This window comes from Bos javanicus, chromosome 11, assembly GCF_032452875.1.
Source record: "Bos javanicus breed banteng chromosome 11, ARS-OSU_banteng_1.0, whole genome shotgun sequence".
NCBI lineage: Eukaryota > Metazoa > Chordata > Mammalia > Artiodactyla > Bovidae > Bos > Bos javanicus.
The window spans coordinates 10,337,072-10,360,350 of NC_083878.1; the positions used below are offsets into that span (position 1 = coordinate 10,337,072).

The 23,279-nt window shown below is 51.7% G+C and overlaps 2 protein-coding genes across 10 annotated transcripts in view; one reads left to right on the forward strand and one right to left on the reverse strand.

Moving 5' to 3' along the window:
* The window catches only part of RTKN (rhotekin), a 31,049-nt gene extending 11,812 nt beyond the window's left edge, over positions 1-19,237 (forward strand). The window contains exons 1-13 of one of the 6 annotated variants that reach the window (XM_061431853.1): positions 5,096-5,154; positions 6,768-7,193; positions 12,302-12,501; positions 14,505-14,566; positions 14,664-14,717; positions 14,816-14,933; positions 15,144-15,353; positions 16,091-16,185; positions 16,295-16,485; positions 16,639-16,767; positions 17,467-17,635; positions 17,853-17,957; positions 18,537-19,237. In XM_061431853.1, coding sequence (XP_061287837.1) covers positions 7,122-7,193; positions 12,302-12,501; positions 14,505-14,566; positions 14,664-14,717; positions 14,816-14,933; positions 15,144-15,353; positions 16,091-16,185; positions 16,295-16,485; positions 16,639-16,767; positions 17,467-17,635; positions 17,853-17,957; positions 18,537-18,871 — 1,740 coding nt within the window. In that variant the 5' untranslated portion in view covers positions 5,096-5,154; positions 6,768-7,121 and the 3' untranslated portion in view covers positions 18,872-19,237. Of the gene's footprint in view, positions 1-4,839; positions 5,155-5,203; positions 6,413-6,767; positions 7,194-12,301; positions 12,502-14,504; positions 14,567-14,663; positions 14,718-14,815; positions 14,934-15,143; positions 15,354-16,090; positions 16,186-16,294; positions 16,486-16,638; positions 16,768-17,466; positions 17,636-17,852; positions 17,958-18,536 lie in introns of those variants that run through there. The other 5 variants (XM_061431852.1, XM_061431856.1, XM_061431851.1 and 2 more) reach the window with 5 other exon arrangements.
* Positions 19,238-19,357: 120 nt separating this feature from the next.
* Positions 19,358-23,247, reverse strand: WDR54 (WD repeat domain 54). 4 transcript variants are annotated; one of them, XM_061431860.1, is made up of 10 exons: positions 23,157-23,247; positions 22,549-22,836; positions 22,319-22,381; positions 21,723-21,789; positions 21,581-21,634; positions 21,129-21,256; positions 20,152-20,252; positions 19,890-20,052; positions 19,622-19,696; positions 19,358-19,546 (listed from the first exon to the last, which is right to left on the reverse strand). In XM_061431860.1, exons 2-10 carry the CDS (start codon positions 22,768-22,770, stop codon positions 19,415-19,417), a joined length of 1,005 nt encoding a protein of 334 aa, XP_061287844.1. In that variant the 5' UTR covers positions 22,771-22,836; positions 23,157-23,247; the 3' UTR covers positions 19,358-19,414. The 4 variants fall into 4 exon arrangements, with proteins under 4 accessions (XP_061287844.1, XP_061287846.1, XP_061287843.1 ...); XM_061431862.1 differs by having other exon boundaries at positions 22,549-22,771; positions 23,157-23,241; XM_061431859.1 differs by having other exon boundaries at positions 22,549-23,205.
* Between the last annotated feature and the right edge of the window lie 32 nt (positions 23,248-23,279).

Below are 23,279 nucleotides of genomic sequence, written 5' to 3' on the forward strand. Positions count from 1 at the left end.
AAATAGATTCAAGGGATTAGATCTGGTAGAGTGTCTGAAGAACTATGGATGGAGTTTTGTAACATTGTATAGGATATGGTGACCAAAACCATCCCCAAGAAAAAGAAATGCAAGACGGCAAAATGGTTGTATGAGGAGGCCTTACAAATAGCTGAGGAAAGAAGAGAAGCAAAAGGCAAAGGAGACAGAGAAAGAAAGATATACCCATCTGAATGCAGAGTTCCAGAGAATAGCAAGGAGAGATAAGAAAGACTTAAGTAAAGAATACAAAGAAATAGAGGGAAACAATAAAATGGGAAAGACTAGAGATCTCTACAGGAAAATCGGAGATATCAAGGGAACATTTCATGCAAAGATGGGCACAATAAAGAACAGAGACAGCTAGGACCTAACAGAAGCAGAAGAGATTACGAAGAGGTGGAAAGAATACACAGAACTGTACAAAAAAAGGTCTTAATGGCTCAGATAACCATGATGTTACTCAACTAGAGCCATATATCCTGGAGTGTGACGTCAAGTGGGCCTTAGGAAGCATTACTACGAACAAACTTAGTGGACGTGATGGAATTCCAGTTGAGCTGTTTCAAATCCTAAAAGATGATACTTTTAAAGAGCTGCACTCAATATGCCAGCAAATTTGGAAAACTCAGCAGTGGGCATAGGACTGAAAAAGGTCAGTTTTCATTCCAATCCCAAAGAAAGGTAATGCCAAAGAATGTTCAAATTACCATACAATTGTGCTCATTTCACATGCTAGGAAGATTATGCTCAAAATCCTTCAAGCTAGGTTTCAACAGTACATGAACCAAGAACTTGCAGATGTACAAGCTGGATTTAGAAAAGCAGAGTAACCAGAGATCAAATTGTCAACATCTGTTGGATTGTAGAAAAAGCAAGGGAATTTAAAAAAAAAAATCTACTTCTCCTTCACTGACTATGTTACACTTTTGACTGTGTGGATCACAACAAACTATGGAAAATTCTTAAAGAGCTGGGAATACCAGACCACCTTACCTGTCTCCTGAGAAACCTGTATGTAGGACAAGAAGCAACAGTTAGAACCAGACATGGAAAAACAAACTGGTTCCTAATTGGGAAAGGCTTCCCCATTAGGTTCCTAATTATTTCAAGGCTGTATGTTGTTACCCTGCTTATTTAACTTACATGTAGAGTACATCATTTGAAGTATCAGCCTGGATGACTCACAAGCTGGAATCAAGATTGTGGGGGAAAATATCAAGAACCTCAGATATGCAGATGATACCAGGCTAATGGCAGAAAGTGAAGAGGAATTAAAGAGCCTCTTGATGAAGGTGAACGAGGAGAGTGAAAAAACTGGCTTAAAACTCAACATTCAAAACATGAAGATCATGGCATCTGGTCCCATTGCTTCATGGCAAATAGATAGGGGGAAAGTGGATAGATTTTATTTTCCTGGGCTCCAAAAATCATTGCAGATGGTGACTGAAGCAACATTAAAAGAGGCTTGCTCCTTGGAAGAAAATCTGTGACAAAGCTCGATAGCACATTAAAAAGCAGAGACATCACTTTGCTGACAAAGGTCTGTATTAGTCAAAGCTATGGTTTTCCCAGTAGTCATGTATGGATGTGAAAGCTGGACCATAAAAAGGGCTGAGTGTGGAATAACTGATGTTTTCAAATTTTGGTGCTGGGAAAGACTCTTGAGAGTCCCTTGAACTGCAAGGAGACCAAACCAGCCAATCCTAAAGGAAATCAACCCTGAATATTCATTGGAAGGACTGATGCTGAAGCTGAAGCTCCAATACTTTGGCCATGTGATGTGAAGAGCCAACTCATTGGAAAAGCCCCTGATACTGGGAAAGATTGAGGGCAGGAAGAGAAAGCGGCAACAGATGATGAGATGGTTGGATGGCATTATCGACTCATTGGACATGAGTCTGGGCAAACTCTGGGAGACGGTGAAGGACAGGGAAGCCTGGCGTGCTGCAGTCCATGTGCGTGTGTGCTAAGTAGCTTCAGTCGTGTCCGACTCTTTGTGACCCCATGGACTGTGGGCTGCCAGGCTCCTCTGTCCATGGGCTTCTCCAGGCAAGAATACTGGAGTGGGTTACCATTCCCTTCTCCAGGGGATCTTCCTGACCCAGGCATTGAACCGGCGTCTCTTACGTCTCCTGCATTGGTAGGAGGGTTCTTTATAACTAGTGCTGCCTGGGAAGCCCAGTCCATGGGGTCGCAAAGAGTTAGACGTGACAGAGCGACAACAAAGTTGTATTTAACAGCTGGAATGCACAATTCCAGAAAATTCAGCAATTTTCTCTTATGAGCTAGTATGAGGCTTCAGCATTCTATGGCACCAAACTGTCTCAGTGTTTTTCTGTGATTATGGGAAAAGTGTGGTTTGTTCATGTATTTTTTACTTTTATTATTTTTTAAGTGGTAGAAAAAGAAATGTTTCAAAAACTGAATGAGTACTTTCAAAAAAGAATTTAATTAAAAAATAATACCTCCTCAGAAATTTTGGCCCTTGTCTCTCCACCTTCAGTTGAGGACAGTGTCAGCTGGCTTCCCAAACCCCAGACACAACCTCGTCCAGCAGATCTATGCAAATGCACGTCAGATTATGATCCCTAAAATATAACTCTGGTTGTGTCACTCCTTTCCCAAAATCTGAAGTCACATCAAGTACACATTCTCAGGCAGGATTTGAGCTCTGTTTTCTTTCCAAATGCTTTCCATTCCTCCTGCTCTTGTTAGGGGTTTTCAAAACCTTCTGTGTAGCCTGTGTTCCACAGGTGTGTGCATCCCTGCATGCAGCTGAGGGGGCCTCTGGAGAGGACACGATTTGGGGCTCCAGCCCCGCTTCTATTACAGCAGCTGTGATCATATTTCATGTATTTCAGGTGACATTTCATTTGGGGAAAAAAGCATTCTGCTGCCAAAAGTTAAACATTTGAAACGAACCATTTTAGTCCCACAGCGTGGCTCATCCCAGTCAAGCACTCTCAAATCTGTATGTTTCCTTTGGGCGTCTCATTTGTTCATTTACTTCAACCAATGATTTATTGAGAACTCCGTATGTGCCAGGCACTGGGCATAAAGCAGTGGATAAGACAGACTGTCTCTCCTTAGGGAGCTTACAGTTTGGAAGAGTGATGATAGATATTTGAAGAAATTCAGAAACAATGCCTTCCTTTCCCCTTCAGTCTTCCTTTGAGATTTATCTCAGAGGCCACAGATTTTTCAAAATCTTTTGATCTGCCTTTCCTACTGACAGACGAACTCCCTTCTCCATGTAAACTTCTGTAAACAACAAAGATGTTTGTTGTTTTTTTCTGTCCAGCATCCATTCTTTCACTTTCTGGTGGTAGGACCTGTAACAGGTTTTCCGAAACCATGTCTCCCTCCCCTCTCTCCCAGCTTATTGGGTTCCATTTGGTTTCCAGGACTGGGAAGTGACCTAGGCCTGGCCAACTGACACATGGAATCCTATTTGGCCATAGCGATTGGTTCAGGTTTGGCCACCCCTCTGCCTATAAAAATCGGTTTGAGAAGGATAAACGATCTGAAATGCCCCATAGTGAATCCCAGACACAGTGAATCTTGAAGCACAGGAGCTTCAAGAAACAGAGGCTCTCTTCTGCTGCATTTAAGCCTGAAAGTACACAGACCCAGAATTTTTGACAACCATTTTATAATGCTGTGGAGAATGAAGCCCTTGGAGAGGAAAGTAGATCCAGATGAAGGAGAAAGACAGGATCCTTGTGGGCACTGACTACCTGGGTCAAGCCACGACTAAAGCCTGAGCCCTGGATATCATCAGTCCTTAAGCCATAAATTTCCCCTTTTACCAAAGTAAATTTAAGTCAGGTTTTCTAAAAGAATGTTGAGTAATTTTTCATAGCCCAGCAGTTCTAACCTGGGCTCTCTAAAGCTATAGCCTGGTATTTCTCTGGCTCTAGCTTTGAAGGAATCATTCTCTCTCTCTGTCTCTCTTGTTCTCCTCAGTAAATTCCTAAGTCCCAGGAATTCCTCATCTGTGGTCAGCAAATTAATCCTCTGCCATTTCCTTCTGTCCCACAGAGCTGGGGGTGGTGGTGAGGGGCCCCTTTTTCTGCAGAAGCTGAGAATCCTAACCCTGTCTCAGCTACCCAGCAAAGCAGCAGAGAGCCCATCTTAGGTAACAGATATCCTCACCCTCTAAGGCAGTCAAGGTCTGGGTCCAGGGAACTGAAGGTCGCTGGTGCCCCATCCAAGGGCACAAAGGGGCTGCATCCTACCCTTTTTCTTCATAGCTCCGCTTAGGCGGCGCTTGTCTCGTGCCAGGCACTCATGCTCGTCGTATGTAATCCTCATAACGACCTGAGGAGTGCGGTAATTACTGTATCCTCACTGCACAAGTGAGAAAGCTGAAGCTCAAGAAGTTCTCTGACAGTCAAGGATCCACGGTTAGGAACGAAGAGAGCAGAATTACCAGGCATGCTTAAGCACTGCTCGGTGAACTGTGGCCACTAGGGACGGAGGGGAGCTTAAAGTGAGGAGGGGGACGAAGAAGGGACTTTTGGGGCCGTAGGAAGTTGAAACCCTGAGAAGCTGCTCCGGGGTGAGACTGGGCGCAGTCCCAGGGCCGCGCGGTGTGACTCGCGGTGATCCCTGGGCCTCGGGGTTTTCCGCGCGCAGGTAGTCCGGCTCGCCGAGGGGGCTCAGCCTTTGGGGCGGGGCTTCTCTAGGCCCGCCCCTCGCCCAGGTGTGGCGCCCGCAACCCCCGCCGCGAGGGGCGGCGAACCCCCTCAGTGCTCCCGAGGTGTAGGCCTGCTTGGAGCCCGGGACTGGCCCGGCCGCCCGGGCCTTTGGCGGGGGCGGGGGCCCGGGGGGTGGAGGGAGAGAGTGCCGCGCCCTGCCCGGCCCAGGTGTCGTCTCCGGAGGAGGAGTTTGGGAATCCGGCTGCGGGAGATTCCCAGCCGGACTAGCTGAAGGGCAACGAGGGAAAGAAGCCTAAGGGACAAGGCAGAGCCGGGCGGTGCGGGGAGTGCAGAAGGGAGGCAAAGCCGCGGGACCGCCAGCATGTTCTCCCGAAACCACCGGAGCCGGGTCACCGTGGCCAGGGGCTCTGCCCTGGAGATGGAGTTCAAACGCGGCCGCTTCCGACTCAGCCTCTTAAGCGACCCGCCGGAGGTGAGAGACCCGCGTCCCTGCCTTCCCCTCCCCCGGCTCCCGCAGTTCGGGCCGCCCGGGCCTCCCGCCCCGCCCGCGCGCACCAAGGGGCGGAGACGCGGTGGGTCGGGTACAGACCAGAGGTTGTTGACTTGAAAAGTCAGGCGCGGACCGTCTGCACGTTAGTCCAACCGTGTCACCCCAGACATTCTCTGGCCCAGTGGGATGATTTGCCTCCGCGTGGAAAAACTTCAGTTTAAGGAGCCCTAGGCTCGATTCCTAAGATGCGCCTTACGGCAGCACTTCGGGGTATCCTGGAGATGTGCAACTAGCCGGGCTCTAACCAGACTCCTGGCCTGGGTGCCCGCTCCTTCCCTGGCCTCCAGCCGCATCCCACAGCCCGTCTCTACCGTCTGGGACAGCCTCCGTCGTCCGTCCTGACTTCTCGGCCTCCTTCGCTGAAACTCTACGCAACTGCTCCTCTGTGGCTGGGGGAATCGGAAATGAGGGGTTCCCAATTAACGATTTGGGATTATTTCCCACACTCAAGCTTTCAGCCTCCTTTTCTGTGGCCTAAGAGGAGTACAGCCTCTACAGTTCCCTCCCTGGCCCACTACTTTGCCCAGGTCTGAGCCCTACTTGTAATTCCTTAAAGAGGCTCAGGAGAGGCTGAAAGATGTGGGGGCCGAGCCAGGACTGAGAGGGCCAGTAGCGACAGCAGAGGCTGTCCCCCAGGTCAGTTCTCCTTCGCTGCTGGTCCTGGAAAGGGTTAAGTGAGGGGGCCTTCCTCACTCCTCCCGGATTCCAGTCCTGGCTTCTGCACTTTACCCCACAGCCTGCCCAGAACAAAGGCTCTTTCACACCCCTGTCCCACAGTCCCAGGCCTTCTCTGACTCAGAAGCTAGTGGGCCTGGGAGACAGGGCCTCTATCGAGTCCCGCATAAGCAACGCCGCGTGGGGCCAGCGTGGGGGAGTGAGGGGCGAGGCCCAGGGACCAGGAGGAGGGGCCTGTTAGCTGGAGCCGCCCCCGGGATAAGCCCGGCCTTTTGGGGGCCATCGCGGAGGAACCGGGGTGGAGCCGCTGGGCCCCGGAGCGGAGTGTGACTCCGTGGGCCTGGGGTGGAGCGGGGGCGGTGGTGGCAAAGCTGCAGCTGGCTGGGAATCGGGGCTGGTTTCCTGTCTGGAAGGGAAGGGGCCCGCAGAGGGGAGCGGGGGCAGCGCAGCCAGGCACACCCCTGCCTTTCTCCCTCCCTCTCCTCCCTTCTGCTGGAAAAGCAAGGTAATTGTGAACCCAGGGTGGGGCGGGCTGGATGAAGGTCCCAAGTTGGAAGAGGTGGCCCTGGGGGTTGGGCTGCAATTACCCCTCTGTCCCACTTCCTAGGCTCACTCAATCAAGTCCCCACCTCTATCCCTCTTCTTCCTCAAACTAAGCCCGAACCCTTTCAGAAAGCAACCTCCTGACAATCCCCACGAGTCCACAGAACCTGCATGAAGTGTCCCTTCCCGGCCCCCTTCCAGTTGTGCCTGCCCCTCACACCCTACAGCACACAGATTCTCTGTCCACCAGGCCAGGGTTGTGGGCGGGGGCTGGGGAGGGGCCAGAGTCGGAATGAAAGAGCCTTTTTCTTCCACAGCTGGGAGAACAGCTGCCACCAAAGCAAGACTGGACACTCTGTGCCCAGAGCCCCTTCTGCAGCTGGCCTCCTCTCCGGGTACCCTGCTCATCCTCACCTCGCTTTCCTTTCCTCCCATGCCTGGCTCCATCAGGGCCCTGGAACAGCGGTAGGCAAGGAGACTTTGTCACAGCAGCCAGAGGGGTCTAATTGGAGCACGAGAGGGACAAGGGCTGCCTCTGCCCTCTGACCAAGAACTGCCTACCTCTTTCAAGACGAGGAGAGCAGCGGGAGAGGAATTCTGGGGCAGCGTGGGGCTTGCTTGCCACCCCTCTGAGGGGTCAGCAAGGGAAGGGGAGCCCAGGGGGCACAGAGATGCAGGACAGATTGCACATCCTGGAGGACCTGAATATGCTCTACATCCGGCAGATGGCGCTCAGCCTGGAGGTAACGCCCCCACCCCTGGAGTGCACCTCCTCCACAGCATCCCAGCTCCGGTTCTGCGGTTCTGCGCTGCCCTTTCCGGCTGGGCCTGCTCCAAGTGGGGAGAGGGATGAGGTGGTTCTGTGTGCCCTTCTTTGGGTGCTACTTGTGGACCCAGGTTCAGTTCTGCCAGTTAGAGTATTGTGCTGGCAACAGGGTCTTCACCCTTATTTCTGGAAGCTCTGTGGGTTGGTGTGGCTGTGTGTTCTGGGGCTGAGGGCCCCTTTTAGGTGTGGGAAGAAGAGAGTACACTGTGAGCGTGGTCTTCAGGAAGGAGACGGCCTTACCAGAGAAGCGGAAGAGGATTCTAGGGCAGGATATAAGGATTCTGTGGCCCTGAAGATGGCAAGGAGCTGTTTATTCATTTATTTATTCTTAATCACATTTACTGAGCACCTAATATATGCCAGCTGCTTTCTAGATCTTGGGACACCTCAGTGAACAAAACAGGAAAGGTCCACTCTAGGGGACCTAGAAACATGCAAACACATAAATAATCTCACAATGAAATTGTGATAAAAACAGGGGTATCATAAACATCAGGTAGGAGAGGCAGCATTAGATGTAGGAGTCAGGGAAGACCTTTGTGAGCTCTTTGAGCTGTGGCCAGAAGGATGAAGATATGTAAAGATGGGAGGAAGAGCTTTCCAGACAGAGGGCAGAGTAAGGACCTTAAATGAGGATGATGATATGTTTGGGGAAGAAAGAGAGCCAGTGTGGCTAAAACATACTGGTTGGGGTCAAACTGACTGGCGGGGACCAGATTATGCAGGGCTTTGAAGGCCATGACAAGTCATTTAGATTTTACTGTAAGTGTGATATTGGCCCGTGGAGGGTTTTAAGCGTGTGGGACAACTCACCTAATGTTTTAATGTGATAGCTGTTGTGTTTGAAAGGAACAGGCTAGGTAGGGGTGGGGGTGACCACCAGTTAGGAGGTCATTACAGCCTTTGGGGAATGAACCTGATGGTGAGGAGTAAATGCTCATGGTGAAGACAGGGAGAAAAGGGTGGATTTGAAATGATGGTGGTAGATCTGACAGGGCTTGCTGATGGATTGGACGTGAGGCTGAGGCAAAGAGAGGGCTCCCGGATGATTCTCAGGTGTGTGGCTAAGCAACTGGGCAGTGTAGTCATTTACAGAGATGGGAAAGACAGAGGAAGCTGTGGCAGTGACTGCCTGAACCAGGCAGAGGGTTGCTGCTGAGGGAGGTCAGAGGCTGGACAGTAAAGAGTCTAGCTCAGAAAGGGGATTTATCACATGTTTTTGCACCCTCAACCTGGTCCACACTCCCTAGATAATGATAGACACATGGCACTCTTCACCAACAAATCCATGCGTGGCCTCACAATCTTTCTCAGCACAACCTTGGCATAAATTATGCAGATTGTGTCTTTCACAAGGGCATTGCATAGTGGCGAGAGTCCTGGCCTAGTTTCAGGCTGGGTGAGGAGGAAACACCTTTATCTAAGTTCTTTGCCTAGTGAGGGTCATCTTTTTCTGATGTGCAGAAAGTTGCCCAAGGTTTCCACTACCTATTGTCTTGGGTCGGCACAGGAGATAAAATCTATTTGCCATCCCTCATCCTCTGCACTGTTCATGTTACTAGGTACATGTAGCTATTTACATTTAAATTTTAGTTAATTAAAATGAAATAAAATAATTTTCAGTTCCTTAATTACGTTAGCCATATTTCATGTGGTCCATGGCTATTGAGCATTTCCATCATTGTAGGATGATGGAATGATCTTATTGGACATGGCTGGTCTAGGTATTTAAGTATTCAAATTCTGCATCCCTCCCCCTCCAGGTAATTGTTCTTCATAGGAGCCCTGCCCAAGTTCTGGACAGAAAAGGGGGCTTAGATTTCACTTTAATCATCTCTTATTCAGCCATTAGTTGGTTGAGGGTGCTGTGTTCTTTCTCCGGGAGGCTCAGCAGTTCTCCAACCCCCAACTCATTGATGTTTCAGGGATTAGCAAGATGGGTAGTTGTGAAAGTGTAAATTCAAGGAGATTTTTCTGGAGAAGGCAACTTGAGGTGCAAGTAAGGAGGAGGTGGGAGTGCTGGGCCCAGGTACAAGTTAGATTTTCCCATTTAATCCTTAAACAGTGCTATGGAGCAGGTGGAATACCCAACTCCCACCCCCTACCCCTACCCCCACCCCCAGAGGTTAAGTTCTCACAGCTAGTTAAGTTCCTAAGCCAGGATTTGAATTTAGCCCTGGTGGAGTTTCTAAAAGGATCATAAGGCAATGAGAAGCAGAGCAGGAAGTTAGAGACAGAAGAGGGTGGGAGGAACTGGAAAGGATGTCCAGAGAGGGCCTAGTATGTGCTGGGGTTTCAGGCCATGACTCATCCTTCTTCAGCCACTTGGGTCCTGACCCAGTCCAGCTGACATCCAACTGAGGGCTCTTTCCCAGGAGAGCCTGGTGGAAGTACTGCTGGCTTGGGAAAAGAGGGCATATGGGTGGGGAGGAGGGGACATGGAGCTATCCCTGAGGTAGGGAGAGGGGGTGAAGGTCTGGGATCCAGATCCTGTGTCAGGATTCCCAAAATGGTCTGCCCAAAGGATGGGAGGTTTTTAGGGCATTCTCCACTGTGGGGCCGTGGGAGAGTGGATTCAGACCAGAGGGCTGTGGGGGCAGTGGCAGACAGGGTGTCTGGGCCCCTAAGCCAGCTCATCCAGGCTGGATACCATGACTTCTCTGCAGCCCTTTATACCAATGTATTCCAATGTATATACCATCCTCCCTCTGGCAAGCTCCCAGGCCAATAGTCACCTTGGAGAGCACTTGTAACGTGGAGGGGTCTCCTGGTCTCTGGCAGTTCTAGACCCTGGAGCCCTTTCCAGGGTGAGGACAGTGCTCCTGGAGGTACTGTCCCTCTGCCACTAGATCTCTCTGGTTAACGCTGCCGCTGGAGCCTAATGGGGCCAGGTGGACAGAGGGAGTGAGGGGCTGCCTGCAGCTCACTCTCGCGACAGCTGGGAGCTGATATCATCGGCGCTCACTGCAGGCGTGGCGGCTCCCCAGGGTACCTGGTCTTGAGGTTCCCCTGAGGACCAGCCATACTGCCTGCATCGTGCTGCATGTGCAATGGACAGGGCTAGGGAAGAATCCGTGAGTGCTGGGGCTGGGACCAAAAGGCAAGTCAGGAGGGGGCTGAGGCTGTTGCGCAGCCCTACCCCCCTCACTTGTTTGGGGTATTTGTGGTAGAAGCTGGATGCAGAATGAGATGGGGGTGGGCAGGCAACAAACCTTAGCAGAGATGGGATCCTGGTGCAGGCAGGCATGGTGGAGGTGGGGACAGCTGTGTAGCCTGAGAGGGCTTTCTGGTGGAGGCGGCACTGTACATGTTGGCCTATTTAAAGAGTCAGGAAGGGAAACGTGGATAGTGAGGGTGATGAGATGAGGTGAGAGGTGATGAGAGTCTGGCCTAGCCCAAGTAGGGAAGGAAGAATCAGCAGGTAGGTCAGACAAGGCAATTCCTGTACGCAGTAATTTAGGGTGTTCAGGTCTTGGAGACTTGAAGGCTAGAGTCATCAGGGACAGAAGCAAGGGCACAGAGTGTGAAAGAGAGCTGGTGTGAGGGAGAAGACAGGTTTTGATGTTGGGCAGTCACATTCACCCTCCTCTTCCAACGCTATCACTCCACTTGGCTTGCTTCTGATTTGTATACACTGTAATAGGGTTAGTCTTCCAGTTGCTCTCTGAAGCCTTCCCCATCACCTCAGCCAGAGACAAATAGGGCCTGTTTCCTGACTGCATTTGTGCCATGACCTGGCACTTACAGAGCAGCCATTAATGTCTGCATCCCTTACCTCCCAGCTGGATTTCAAATGTGAAGCCTTCGACAGCACAGGGATGCTCTAGTGTTATTACTGAGTGAATGTTACTGGGGCTGAGGTAGCATCATTAAAATAAGTACACACTACTTCCTCCCAGCCCCCACCTCCTTCCAGGTACACCATATGTTGGGCATTTTGCTAAGTGCCTGCTCAGCAACTCGCTCTTGACCTTCTGTTTCACCTGCCTTCCTGTCTGTCTTCACCTCCCATACTCAGAAGGCCAGCAGGTGGCAGGCTCCAAAATCTGGGGTGTGTACTGCATTCTGTACAGCATGGGTGAACACTGTAGGTAGTATGCTTCTCCACTGACCCCTTACCAACTAGATGTCCTCTCTCATCACTTGAGTCTTTGGGGTAAGCCAGGATCTACCATCTGTGGCCATTCCCTTTAGGTAGTGGTTCTCAGCCTGGGCTGCACCTCAAGGTCACTTGGGGAATTCTCCCAAAAATGCACATGCCCCACCTGTTAAGAGATTCTTATTCTGCTAATCTGAGGTGGGGCCTGGTGACCTTTTTTTAAAAAATCAGAAGATTTAATTTTTTTAAAAGGTAACACAATTTCCAATAGTACGGTAGATTTATAAACTATCATAAGTTGACTTTCCATTCCTGGCTCCCAGCCCCACAACCACTACTGTTTTATGTGTATCTGTGGATATGGATATGCATATATAAATATTGTGCCCAAATAGAAGCATGCTGTAATACTGTTCTACTATTGTTTCTCACTTCATATATTTTGAATAGTTTCATTTTTGCATACATGTCTACCTTAATGTCTGCAATATTCCATATTCTGTGGTATAGATGTACTATAACTTATTCAACCAATGCCCTATTGAAGGACTTTTAATCTTGGTGTTTTAAATTGATGCTGCAATGAATATGGCTCTGCCCACAAGTGTCACTATATTTGTAGAATAAAATCCTAGATGGTGCATAGCTGGAGAAAAGGATGTGAATTTGTAGTTTTTACAGATTTTTCCAAATTGTGCTCCAAAGAGGCTGAAAAAATTTATACTCCTGAAGGGCATCTGTATTTTTACAAAGCTTCTCTGGTTATTCCTGGGCAGTTGAAGTTGAGACTCAGTCCCTGCCCTTTAGTTGCCTGAAACCTAAGTTCATCAGTTTCTTGTTGACCACAGCCCACTTAGGGACTGAAAGGTGCATCAGCCTGTCCCCAATTGATATTTCCTTCTCTTCCTTATCCCCACTCTGGCTAGGACACAGAGTTGCAAAGAAAGTTAGACCATGAGATCCGGATGAGGGAAGGGGCCTGCAAGCTGCTGGCGGCCTGCTCCCAGCGAGAGCAGGCTCTGGAGGCCACCAAGAGCCTGCTGGTGTGCAACAGCCGCATCCTCAACTACATGGGCGAGCTGCAGCGGCGCAAGGAGGCACAGGTGCTGAAGAAGACAGGCCGGCGGTAAGCAAGGGGAGGCGAGGCTTTATGGGGATAGTGGTGCTCTGGATATATATATGGAGCATGGAGCACCTCGAAGACGACTTCCTGATGAAGACTTCCCAGGGACCTAGAAGACACCTTGATGTTTATCACCACAGTGTGCTGCCCAGAGGCACACTAGTGAGTTGCTAGGGCCCAGTAAAGCCCGTGTGTCTGGTGAAAGGCTGCTAGTCTGAGGATAGTAATGCAGGAGTGCTAATTTGCTAAGCCGTGCCTGTGATCTGACAAGCCTGTTTGTCTGGCTTCTGGAAAGCTAATTTTCTCAAAGCCAGTTCACCAAATGGTCAATTTGCTAAATGACCAATTAGTCATTTACTGTAACAGACAGTAGCTATTGTACTTGGGGTTTGCCTCATTTGAGGCAGAAATTGGGAGAAATAATAATAAAAATAATTTAAGTAAAAGCCTGCTGCTGCTGCTGCTGCTAAGTCGCTTCAGTCATGTCCAACTCTGTGCGACCCCATAGATGGCAGCCCACCAGGCTCCCCCATCCCTGGGATTCTCCAGGCGAGAACACTGGAGTGGGTTGCCATTTCCTTCTCCAATGCATGAAAGTGAAAAATGAAAGTGAAGTCACTCAGTCGTGTCCGAGTCTATCGACCCCATGGACTGCAGCCTACCAGGCTCCTCCATCCATGGGATTTTTCAGGCAAGAGTACTGGAGTAGGGTGCCATTGCCTTCTCTGAAGTAAAAGCCTACCCATTCATATAAATTAGACTGTGTACTAAAAGGACTCAATCTGACAAAACTGTAGTGAAATGGTTGAGGTGATACTCTGGTAAAACTAAAATGTGGGAGAAAATATTTGGCAAATTGATCAATTCTGAGAACTGACCATTTTTTTGTAAATTGGTCACTTGGAAAATTGGCTTCTGGCAAAGTAACCTGTTTGACCCCACAAGGCTGAGTGGGGAGAAGGTCCAGGCCCCTCGCAGGCATAGTGTCCATTCCAGCTCACACACAAGGAGGTTGCCAGGAGGCCTCTAGAGTTCACCCATGAAGACACCAGGGCAAGGCAGGAACCCCTCAACGGCTGCTCCATAAAGTTAAAGGAAGAGCAAGCAGGCATAGGGACAGCTTCTACTTTGAGTCTGCTGTCTCTTAAGAGGTGGCCGTTGACAAGCTCTGCCTTGCCCAAGTCCTCACACATCCCATACAGTGTGATCTGTGGCACACCGTAAGTCCCTGGCAGCTGAACACGTTGCCATCAGTGCCACATCATTTAGTTTAAGGCTGTTCCAAGTCTCTAGTTTCATCATGACGAATTATAAATTAGTATGGAGAAGCTGGCCACCACCTTAGGAAAGGGACACATGCTCAGTGAGTTCTAATGTTAGGCAGGGAGGGGAGGAAGACCGGATGTCCCTCCCACAGTGGAGGAACTGGGGAACTTGGGGCACTGGGAAGGTTTAGCCAATCTAGCCAGAAGGTTAGAGGGGAAATCAAAGCTGGGGGGGGGGGGAAGATGGAGAGAGATTTGTGATAAATGGGATACAAATGTCCCCTATTTGGGTTCTTGATTTTCTGACTGAGTACCCTCCTTTATTGAAGTGATGAGATGGCGGAGACAAGTACCCTCCTTTGTTGTTAAAAAGAAAGCCTGCACACTCCTCCAAGCCTGAGGAGAATCCTTGAAAGGGAGTCTCTCTGTGGGCAACCTGTCTCCTCAAGCCCCACTTCTTCCTGGCAGGAGTCTAGGGAGGTGGTCAGGAAGGGTGCTTGCTGGGGGTGGCCTGAGCTTGTACTGTGTGTGTGAGCTAAGTGCCTCTAGTATTCCCAAGCCCAACAACCTCCTGGGTTCAAAGGACAACTCTCCCTAACAGTCCTTCAGCTCTGCCAATGTCAGCCTGGCAGGGATCTGGCAGCTGAGCCCTGGGCCGGGGGGGTCCTAGAGCCTTTGGGAACCAGAGCCAGGGGGAATAGTGTCAAGAGGCCAGGCTAGGATGTTGTGATTTGCCCACAGGCCTTCGGACAGTGGGCCACCCACTGAGCGCTCCCCCTGCCGTGGCCAGATCTGCATTTCTGGTAAGAAGCACAACTACCCCAGCTGCTGGCATTCTTTGCCCAGTGATAAGATCTCCTGTCCTGTCTTGATGTCTGTTCCTATCCCTCTGCCCCTTAGATCTTCGGATTCCACTCATGTGGAAGGACACAGAATATTTCAAGAACAAAGGCGGTGAGTTCCACACATGTGGGACAGACTTAAGGGAGTGGCCCTGAGATTGGAGGTCCCCTCGGGGGCACATCATTACTGGTTTTGCTCTCGGCCCCCAGACCTGCACCGCTGGGCTGTGTTCCTGCTGCTGCAGATAGGGGAACACATTCAGGACACAGAGATGATCCTGGTGGACAGGACCCTCACAGACATCTCCTTTCAGAACAACGTGCTCTTGTGGGTACCTCATCCCTGTGGCTCCCCACTTTTTCTGCTAGGCTCTAATCATGTAGCTGCAGAGGAGGGGAGGAAGAGAAGGAGGGAGGGAGCTGGGCCTTCCCTGTGGAGCTGTCCTGTACTTGCAGGACATCCATCCTAACCCCAGTGCCGCTCCCTGGACTGGCCCAGACTATCCTCCCCTCCTTGCTTCCTCCCATATTCCTACAGTGCTGAGGCAGGGCCAGACTTTGAACTGCGGCTGGAGCTGTATGGCGCCTGTGTGGAAGAGGAGGGGGCCCTGGCTGGAGCCCCCAAGAGGCTTGCTACCAAACTCAGCAGCTCCCTGGGCCGCTCCTCAGGGAGGCGTGTCCGAGCATCGCTGGAGACTGCTGGGGGCTCAGGCAGCAGTCCCATCTTGCTTCCCACTCCGGCTGTGGGGTAAGCACCTATTTTCCTCCCTGGCCCTCAGCTGGCCACTGGTGATCTCTAAGCTGTGTTGAGCATGCGGAGCCTATTTTCAACTGTTGCCAGGACATGCAGACAGATATGAATGAGCAGTGGTCACATACTGGGAGGCACTCTGGCCCATACCTCAGGTACTTCAAACAGCCAACTGAGAAGACCAACAGGAATGCAGGAAGAGCTAGGTTCTGGGGTCTTCACTGCTTTTGCAGCAACAGATACACCTTATGTAGATATAACAGAGTGCCCCTGGCTACAGCAGAATAGCCTGGGTGCTGTGGTGTTGCCTACAGGCACCTGGAGGCACCTAGTAGACTCACTGGGTCTCTGAGGAGCAGTTTGAGAACCTTGCAGGTAATGAACAGATTGCTTATTTTGGAGACAGATGCAGATTCAGATTCAAGTTCTACCTCCTCAGCTTTATTTTGGGGCAGACTTCTTAACCTGTTTAAGCCTCAAGCTGCCTCGTCTATGAACTAAAGAATGCCACCAACCTCAGGGCTGTTGTGGGAATACAGTGGGATAACGTATTTAAAGCACAGGCCCCAGCACTTAGCGGGAGTACAGTATATGTCTGTTTCATCCCCTGTGGGGGAGGCAAGCTAGCTTTCTGTGGGGCAGCCTAAACAGGGGGGCAGACCTGCTCAGCTCTTACTGCTCTTGCCACCCAGCATGCCCCTCACTTGGCTGCTGCCCACTTATCTGTCCTGCAGTGGTCCTCGTTACCACCTCTTGGCTCATACCACGCTCACCCTAGCAGCTGTGCAAGATGGGTTCCGCACACATGACCTCACCCTCGCCACTCCTGGTGAGTATGTATCTATGTGGGGGACGCTGGATGATGAGAAGAGGGGCTGATAGATGGTTCCTTCCCCTTCACATTTCCCACCCTCACCCTGCACTTCTCTCTCCCCCAGAGGAGAGCCCTGCCTGGCTGCCCCTTTACGGTAGCATGTGTTGCCGCCTGGTGGCTCAGCCCCTCTGCATGACTCAGCCTACTGCAAGTGGTACCCTCAGGGTGCAGGTGAGGGACCCTGAGGAGTGGAAGGGAAGTGGGAGAAGACAAAGGAGAGCCAGATCACGTAGGGATCAAAGAACCATTGAAAACGTAAGATCTGGGTGGAGGAAGGAGGGGCACGGTAAGATGAAAGGAGGGTTAAGGTAGGAGGGTGGGCAGAAAGGAGTCATTTTTCTGTGGGGGGCTGGGAAGAAGGGTGTTGGGGGTGTGATTCCCCTAGGAAACCTTGAGTCATTTATGCAGCAAGCAGGGGAGCCGCGGGACTGGGTGCAAGTACACGGAGTCCTGAAAGGCACAAACCTCTTCTGTTACCGGCAACCTGAAGACACAGACACTGGGGACGAGCCGCTGTTTACTATCGCAATCAACAAGGTGATGAGTCTCTGGTGGTGAAGCCACCAGGTGCCAGGGTTTGGGAACCTCTCCATCAGGCCCTGGGAGGGCACAGAGGGCACAGAGACCTCAGAGAGATTAAAGCTAGCTTCCTGCTCCCAACAGCACCACACCCTGCTTCAGGGCCAGGGATGCTGAGGGACCGTGTTCTCCCCACCAGCATCACGGAAAACGAGTCCCTTCTACTCACCAGCCTCCGCCCCTGCCAAGTGTCACAGAGAGTTCGATTGCCAGTTTAGGACTTTTCATCCTCCTCCCATCTTTCTTCAGATTCCAGTCTGCGTCTCTTTTACCCTTTCCTGGTTTTCTCTCCCAGCCCAAGTCCAAGAACTTCTTTGTTTCCTAGCCCTTTTGCTGGCACTCCTGCCGACTTTTATAAAAGTATTGAGGGGCCTTAGTGTTCCTGTTCCTGCCTGCCTCCTCACCTTCCCTGCCTTGCTCCATCCCTCCTTTCCTGTCTCCATCTGCTCCTTTTCCTGACTAAGGATGACTTGTCTCATTCCAGTCCTTTCTTGCCATTTCTTCCCACTCTGATCAGTAGGAGCCAAGTGAGAGGGCTTGGTGAAAGCTCCACAAGTTCCTCCTTCTAAGGGTAGGGATGACCAAGCCTGCCTGATGTCACTGCTGACTTCTGTGACCAAGGTGAAGGTGGAAGCAGATCTTGGATTTCTCCTCTAGGAGACTCAAGTCCGGGCAGGGGAGCTGGACCAGGCAGCCAGCTGGCCCTTCACCCTGAGCATCAGTAACCGGTATGGGGAGGAAGAGGTAACGCACACTCTTCAGGCAGAGAGTCGGGGAGCCCTGCAGAGCTGGATGGAGGCTCTGTGGCAGCTTTTCTTTGACATGAGTAAGAGGAGGGGTCTGGATTGGGGCTTGTTATTTTTACCAAAGTAAAATTATTTGATAATTCTTATAATTAAAAATTATATAATACAATATTAAATTATTATAATAATTCTTATAATAATACAATACTTTTTGAAATGAGCCTGTTTTCAAGAATGTGTGGAAGGGAATGTAGCAGGGGAGAAGGCAGCCCACCCCCATCAATGCTCTCCCCTCAGGTCAGTGGAAGCAGTGCTGTGATGAAATAATGAAAATTGAAACACCTGCTCCTCGGAAACCACCCCAAGTGCTGGCCAAGCAGGGGTCCCTGTACCATGAAATGGGTGAGTGAAAATGCACTGTGGGGTCCTCATGGGCAGCTGCGTTGGGGGCTTCAGGGGAACCCAGATAGTGGAGACAGAGAGAAAGCACACTGTGGGCTAAGGCAGAACTCTGGGGACCCAAGTCCCACCCAGGAGTCCTTTCCCTTCTCCAGCTCTTCTTAAAATCACCTCCACCAAAGTCCAAACAAATCCTTGTAGAACCAGACTCATTTCATGGATTTTTTTTTTCCTAATTTTTTCTTTCCTGTTTCCCTTTCTGCATGTGGATTCCTGTCTGTTCCTCTGACCCTTCACTTGCCCGGCAATGCTTTAATTTTCCTCCTCTTTCTTGGTTTCTTCACCTCCTTCTGCCTACTCCCCTCTCGCTGTCCACCCACTGCCCCCATGTGCCACAGTCTGATCAGAGCCTGTGGCTCCTGGGGGCCCGTGTGAGGGGCTGCTCCTGCAGGATAATGCAGTCTCAGCAGAGATCCGGGCTCTGCTTTCCTCCTCTTACACTGACAGGTGATGCTCAGGGCTGAGTAGCTCTGGGGCCCAAGCTCTGACTCCCCTCCCCTCGATCCCTTCCTGATGCCACAGCTATTGAGCCGCTGGATGACATCGCAGCAGTGACAGACATCCTGGCCCAGCGGGAGGGCGCGAGGCTGGAGACACCCCCACCCTGGCTAGCAGTGTTTACAGACCAGCCTGCCTTGCCTGGCCCCTGCTCACCTGCTTCAGTGGCCCCAGCTCCAGCCCGGATCCATTCCTTGCCCTGGGGGAGACCCCGAACATTCTCTCTGGATGCTGTCCCCTCAGACCATTCCCCTGGGGCTTCTCGCTTGGTCGCCCCTCTCCCCCTGCAGCGATCCCCACGATCCAGAGGCCTCTGCAGCAAAGGCCCACCCCACACTTGGCTCCAGTCACCAGTGTGAGAGAGAAAGGTGCTGGCAATAGGATCTGGCCAGAAGAGGGGAAGATGTGTGTGCAGCTGGGCTCGGATTCAGCACTGTTTGCAGCAGGCTGACCAGCTTGGCCTCCCCTTCCTCTGCTGGAGTCGGGGTAGGCTGAGAAGGGGTATCAGAAGCCCCTTTAAGCTGTGGTTGCCACGGTGCTGAGGGACTTGTTCCCAGGGCTGGCTGGGACCCCGTAAACCCTTCCTGGGAGAAAACTGGAACCAACCCTGCCCTACCTCCCTGCATTAACCAGCTTTGAGAATGGCACTGAAGAGCCTTGGGAGGGAACACACCTCCCTTGTGACTTTTACATTGACCATTAAAGTTATTTAACATCACCCTTCACCTGGTTGTTGAGAACAGATTGCCTCTTGACTTGGTCAGGACCCGCCATAGCCTTTTATCCCTGGAGCTTATTCACTAGGTGTGAAGTGTGACCATGAGATTGAGTAATCAGACAAGGGCTGGGTGGAGGGGGAGTACTTTATAAATACCACAGGGCAACAGAGGGCTGCTCTTCTCTCATATGCTGCTGAATCTCAGGATCTCAGCGACGTCATAGCCAGTCACAGCAAAGGAGCTGCCTGAGGGGTCACAGAATCGGGCACCACACAGCTGGGTGTCAGGCACACACTCACCATGACAGTGTTCCACCTGGGAGAGAAGACAGCTGTTCAGGCCTGTGGCCTCATCCTCGGGCCCTCATTCCATTCCTCTTATGACACATACCTCAATGTAGCCATCCTCTGGGCTTCTGCTCAACTTCCAGATGTGTACGAAAGTGTCTTCAGCCGCAGAGAGTAGCTATTTTAAAGAAAGGCAAGGAGGACCAGTGGGAGTCAGAATGTGCTGACAGAGGGCTGGTATAGGCTGTAAAGCTCAGTCCAGGTGCCTGGGAAGGGGGCTACCCTGAGAGGCAGAGATAAGTCTGTGGAGTGCCTCTCAACATCCCAGCACCAGGAAACAAGGCTTTGCAAGGTCAGAGCTGGAGACTGACCTTGCCCACCTCAGGAGCCAGGTCCAGGGCACAGATGGCCCGGGCGTGGGCATCGATCTGGACGTGTACAGTTCCTGTACTGGCTTCATATAGACGCACTTGCCCGTTCCCGTAGCCTGCTGCTATGGTTCCCTGCCACAGCTGCACAGAAGAGCACGGGACCCTGCAAGGGTGACATCGCACTTTGATTTCCCAGACCTAAGCCCACTCCCCACCTTGAAGCTACCTCAGGAAGGCCTCAGCCCCCTTCTGCCTCACCTACCCGAATCCTGGAATCTGGGTCAGTAATTTGAATTTGGGCCCTGATCTCCAGACACACAGCAAGCCCGAGTCATCTGCTGTCACAGTGTCAGCCATGCAGTCCTGAGGGGAAAGGCAGGATTAGCCCTTTTTTCTCCCTGCTGGGTCCTGTATACAGGGCAGGAGGGGAAGGGAGGCAGTATTTGCATCTTTGTCTTTCCAGGGAAAGGGGAAGATGTGGAGCCATCACTGGCTGGAAGGGTCTCTTGGAAGCATTAAATGCTTTCGTTATATTCCTTATAGAGTCTGACTCCCTGCCCCAACCCCAGCACACACCCCGTGTGTCAGGGTATACAATTGTCCTCATTGGATGAATGATGAAACTAAGGCCACAGTGTTAGGGCCTTCTGGAGGTCTTGCGCTGAGCCAGTCACAGTCATGACTGAACTCTGGGACTCTTGACAGCCCCTCAACCCAGGCAGCCAACAGAGCCCATGGGCCCAACTTTGTGCCAGGTGTAGTGTAGCATAGGAATTATAAGATACATACCCTGTTTTCAAGAGGTTTACAATCTAATCAGGGAGGTAAGAGTTGTCTTTGCAGGCAGTGTCAATTCAGGGTTCAGCTAAGGGAGACGAGTGGGGGCTGGAAGAGGGGGAGGCTTCCAGGAGAGGATAGCACTGGAGGTGGGCCTCAATAGGGTGGACTCGCCCAAGCTCAGAGAAGGAAGCCACACATGTCAGAAACCATCGGTCCCAACTCCTCCATTCACACCAGGATCGTAAAGTATGAGTGAACTATTAAGTACCACATAAATAGAAAGTATTTCTGGACTCATCACTGGACTTGAGGTTGCTGAAACTTAGCAAAGTGCACTAATTTGCCCAAAGTCATTCAGCTGCTTAATGGCAAAGCCAAGGCTTGAACCCAGGTCCCCTGCTTTCCCAAGGTGGGGAAGGCCCTCAGATTCACTGGAACAGGTAGGGGGGATCCACTCACCTGTCCCTGGGCAGGCTCAGTGGCAATGTCTGAGATTGGTGTCTGGTGCCTTGCCAGCTCTTCACTCAGTACAATGTTGGGACCCTTCGTGGGGATGTCAAACACCAGTACCTGGCCCGACCATGTTCCTGCAGAACCAGTGCTCCACTGATGGCTTCCTGATGCTCCCAGGTCTCCAGCCACCATGTTCAGCCCTCCCTCCATCCCAGAAACCTTAGTAACAAACCCACCTCTCAATGTTCCAACAGCCCCACTCCCAACATTCACTGCCCTTTTCCTATACCATCCTGACCCTCTGAACCCCTCCATGCCTTTTTGGAGTTTCTCAGACCCTCCTTCACTCCCACCCCTCTAACACTCCACAATTTCCTCAGACCTTCAGCAGCATCCTGGTCAAAGCCCACACCCCTATACCTCAGCACTCTCCAATGCCCTGCCTTTGGCCCCCTCACCCACACAGACGTAGTGGCCACTGGCAGCAATTCCTCGGGCAAACGCAGCCTGCACTGAGTATGAGAGGGGAAAACGATTAGAAGTATTATCCCCCCTAGGCCCAGCAAACACTCCCTACCCCCAACCCAGTCCTGCAGGTACCTAGAGAGGCATCTCCAGCGTCCAGTGCATGCCAGTAGACCATGACGGAGCCATCAGATTCGTACATCTGGAAGACCAGGGCAAGGACGGGGTCATAACCCAGCTGACCTTTGCTGAGCTCTGTACCAACTACTTCACATACTCATGTTAACCTTAGCCTGTTTAATCCTCAAAATTACCCTGGGAGGGAGGCGCTACTTTTATCTCTATTTAACAGAAGACACTGAGGCTCTGAGAAGTTCACTAAATTGCCCAAGGTCACACAACTAATAGAAGGGCAGATATTGGAGGTGGCACTTAAGAATTGGAAAACAAGGAAGGTATGAAGATGAGAAATGAGGGGGCTAAGCATGAAACAGCTTGGAAATGTTTAGAAGTAAGGTCGCTGGGTTGGGAAGATCCCCTGGAGGAGGAAATGGCAACCCACTCCAGTATTCTTGCCTGGAGAATCCCATGGACAGAGGAGCCTGGCCGGCTACAGACCACGGGGTCGCAGAGTCAGACACGACTGAGCGACTAAGCACAGCACACACACTAGGGGCCTTGGCGAGAAGTTAAGACTCTAGCGGGGGAGGATAGGAAGGTCCTCGTCTTACTTGTATTCCTCGATGAGAGGTGAGTACCAGCAATACTCGGAAAGGGAGAACACACCAGTGGATCTAGAGGGAGATAAATCAGAGTAAGAAGTAGGGCAGAGGACATGAGGACTCGAAAGTGTGGAAATTCAGACAGTCAGGGAAGGCCTATTCCTTCAGGTTTGGAGAGGAAGTACCGGGTTCTAGGTAGGGCGGGGTTCAGCAACACCACTCCCAACTCCACGCCTCACCTGGGTGACAAGTGGGGGGCTCACTCCAGCGCCCTCCTTAGCGTGGAGTTGGCGCTGGGCCAAGGGCACACCCTCAGGAGCAGCGCTGAGTAGCTGGGCGCTGGGTCCATGAACTACTCCAAAATGAGTGAGGTTGCGGGCGGGCAGCTGCAGCACACTGAGGTTGTTGCACAGGGCGGCCGCCGAGCCTCGAAGCGGGATGGAGCGCTCCCGGCGGAACATTCTTGGGGAGAGACGGTCGATCCCAGGCGCGCGGAAAGCAGAAGATAGCCGAGATTCCTAAGGGGGCTTGGGGGTGGAGTGGTGCTGACAGAAGGCAGTGGGAAAGCCCCCGGCGACTGGGTCGCGAGGTGAATGAACGAGGGCCTCGGGGATGATGATGGGGGTTGGTGGTCACATGTGTGGGAAGGGTAACGCGGAGCTGGCGAGGGGAACCCTAGGGCTGAGTCATGAGGTGATGGGGGGAACCCCAGAGGAGGAATGGTGATGGCCCAGGACCCAGTGGCCCCAAAAGCCCGAGTCAAGGCAGGATGAAGCAGGGTAGCCCCTAGGCTCTTCCTCCCTCAGCCTGGCTCCCCGAAGCCCCCGGACCAGGTCAGAGTTCACACCAGCAGCTCCGAGACTCCAGAAGCGTTCGGTCTCTCCGAATCCGCCGCCACCATAGAGACGACGCACGTACGCACAGCCGTTGGGTGGGGTGAACTACCCTAACGTGCGACGCGCGGCCGGCG

Coding starts and splice junctions, on each gene's coding strand:
- WDR54 (XM_061431860.1), bottom strand. CDS start 22,770: ATGTTCCGCCGGGAGCGCTCCATCCCGCTTCGAGGCTCGGCGGCCGCC. Junction 20,253..21,128: donor CTGAGCCTGCCCAGGGACAG/GTGAGTGGATCC, acceptor CTTTCCCCTCAG/GACTGCATGGCTGACACTGT. Junction 19,697..19,889: donor TGGCTCCTGAGGTGGGCAAG/GTCAGTCTCCAG, acceptor TCTTTAAAATAG/CTACTCTCTGCGGCTGAAGA.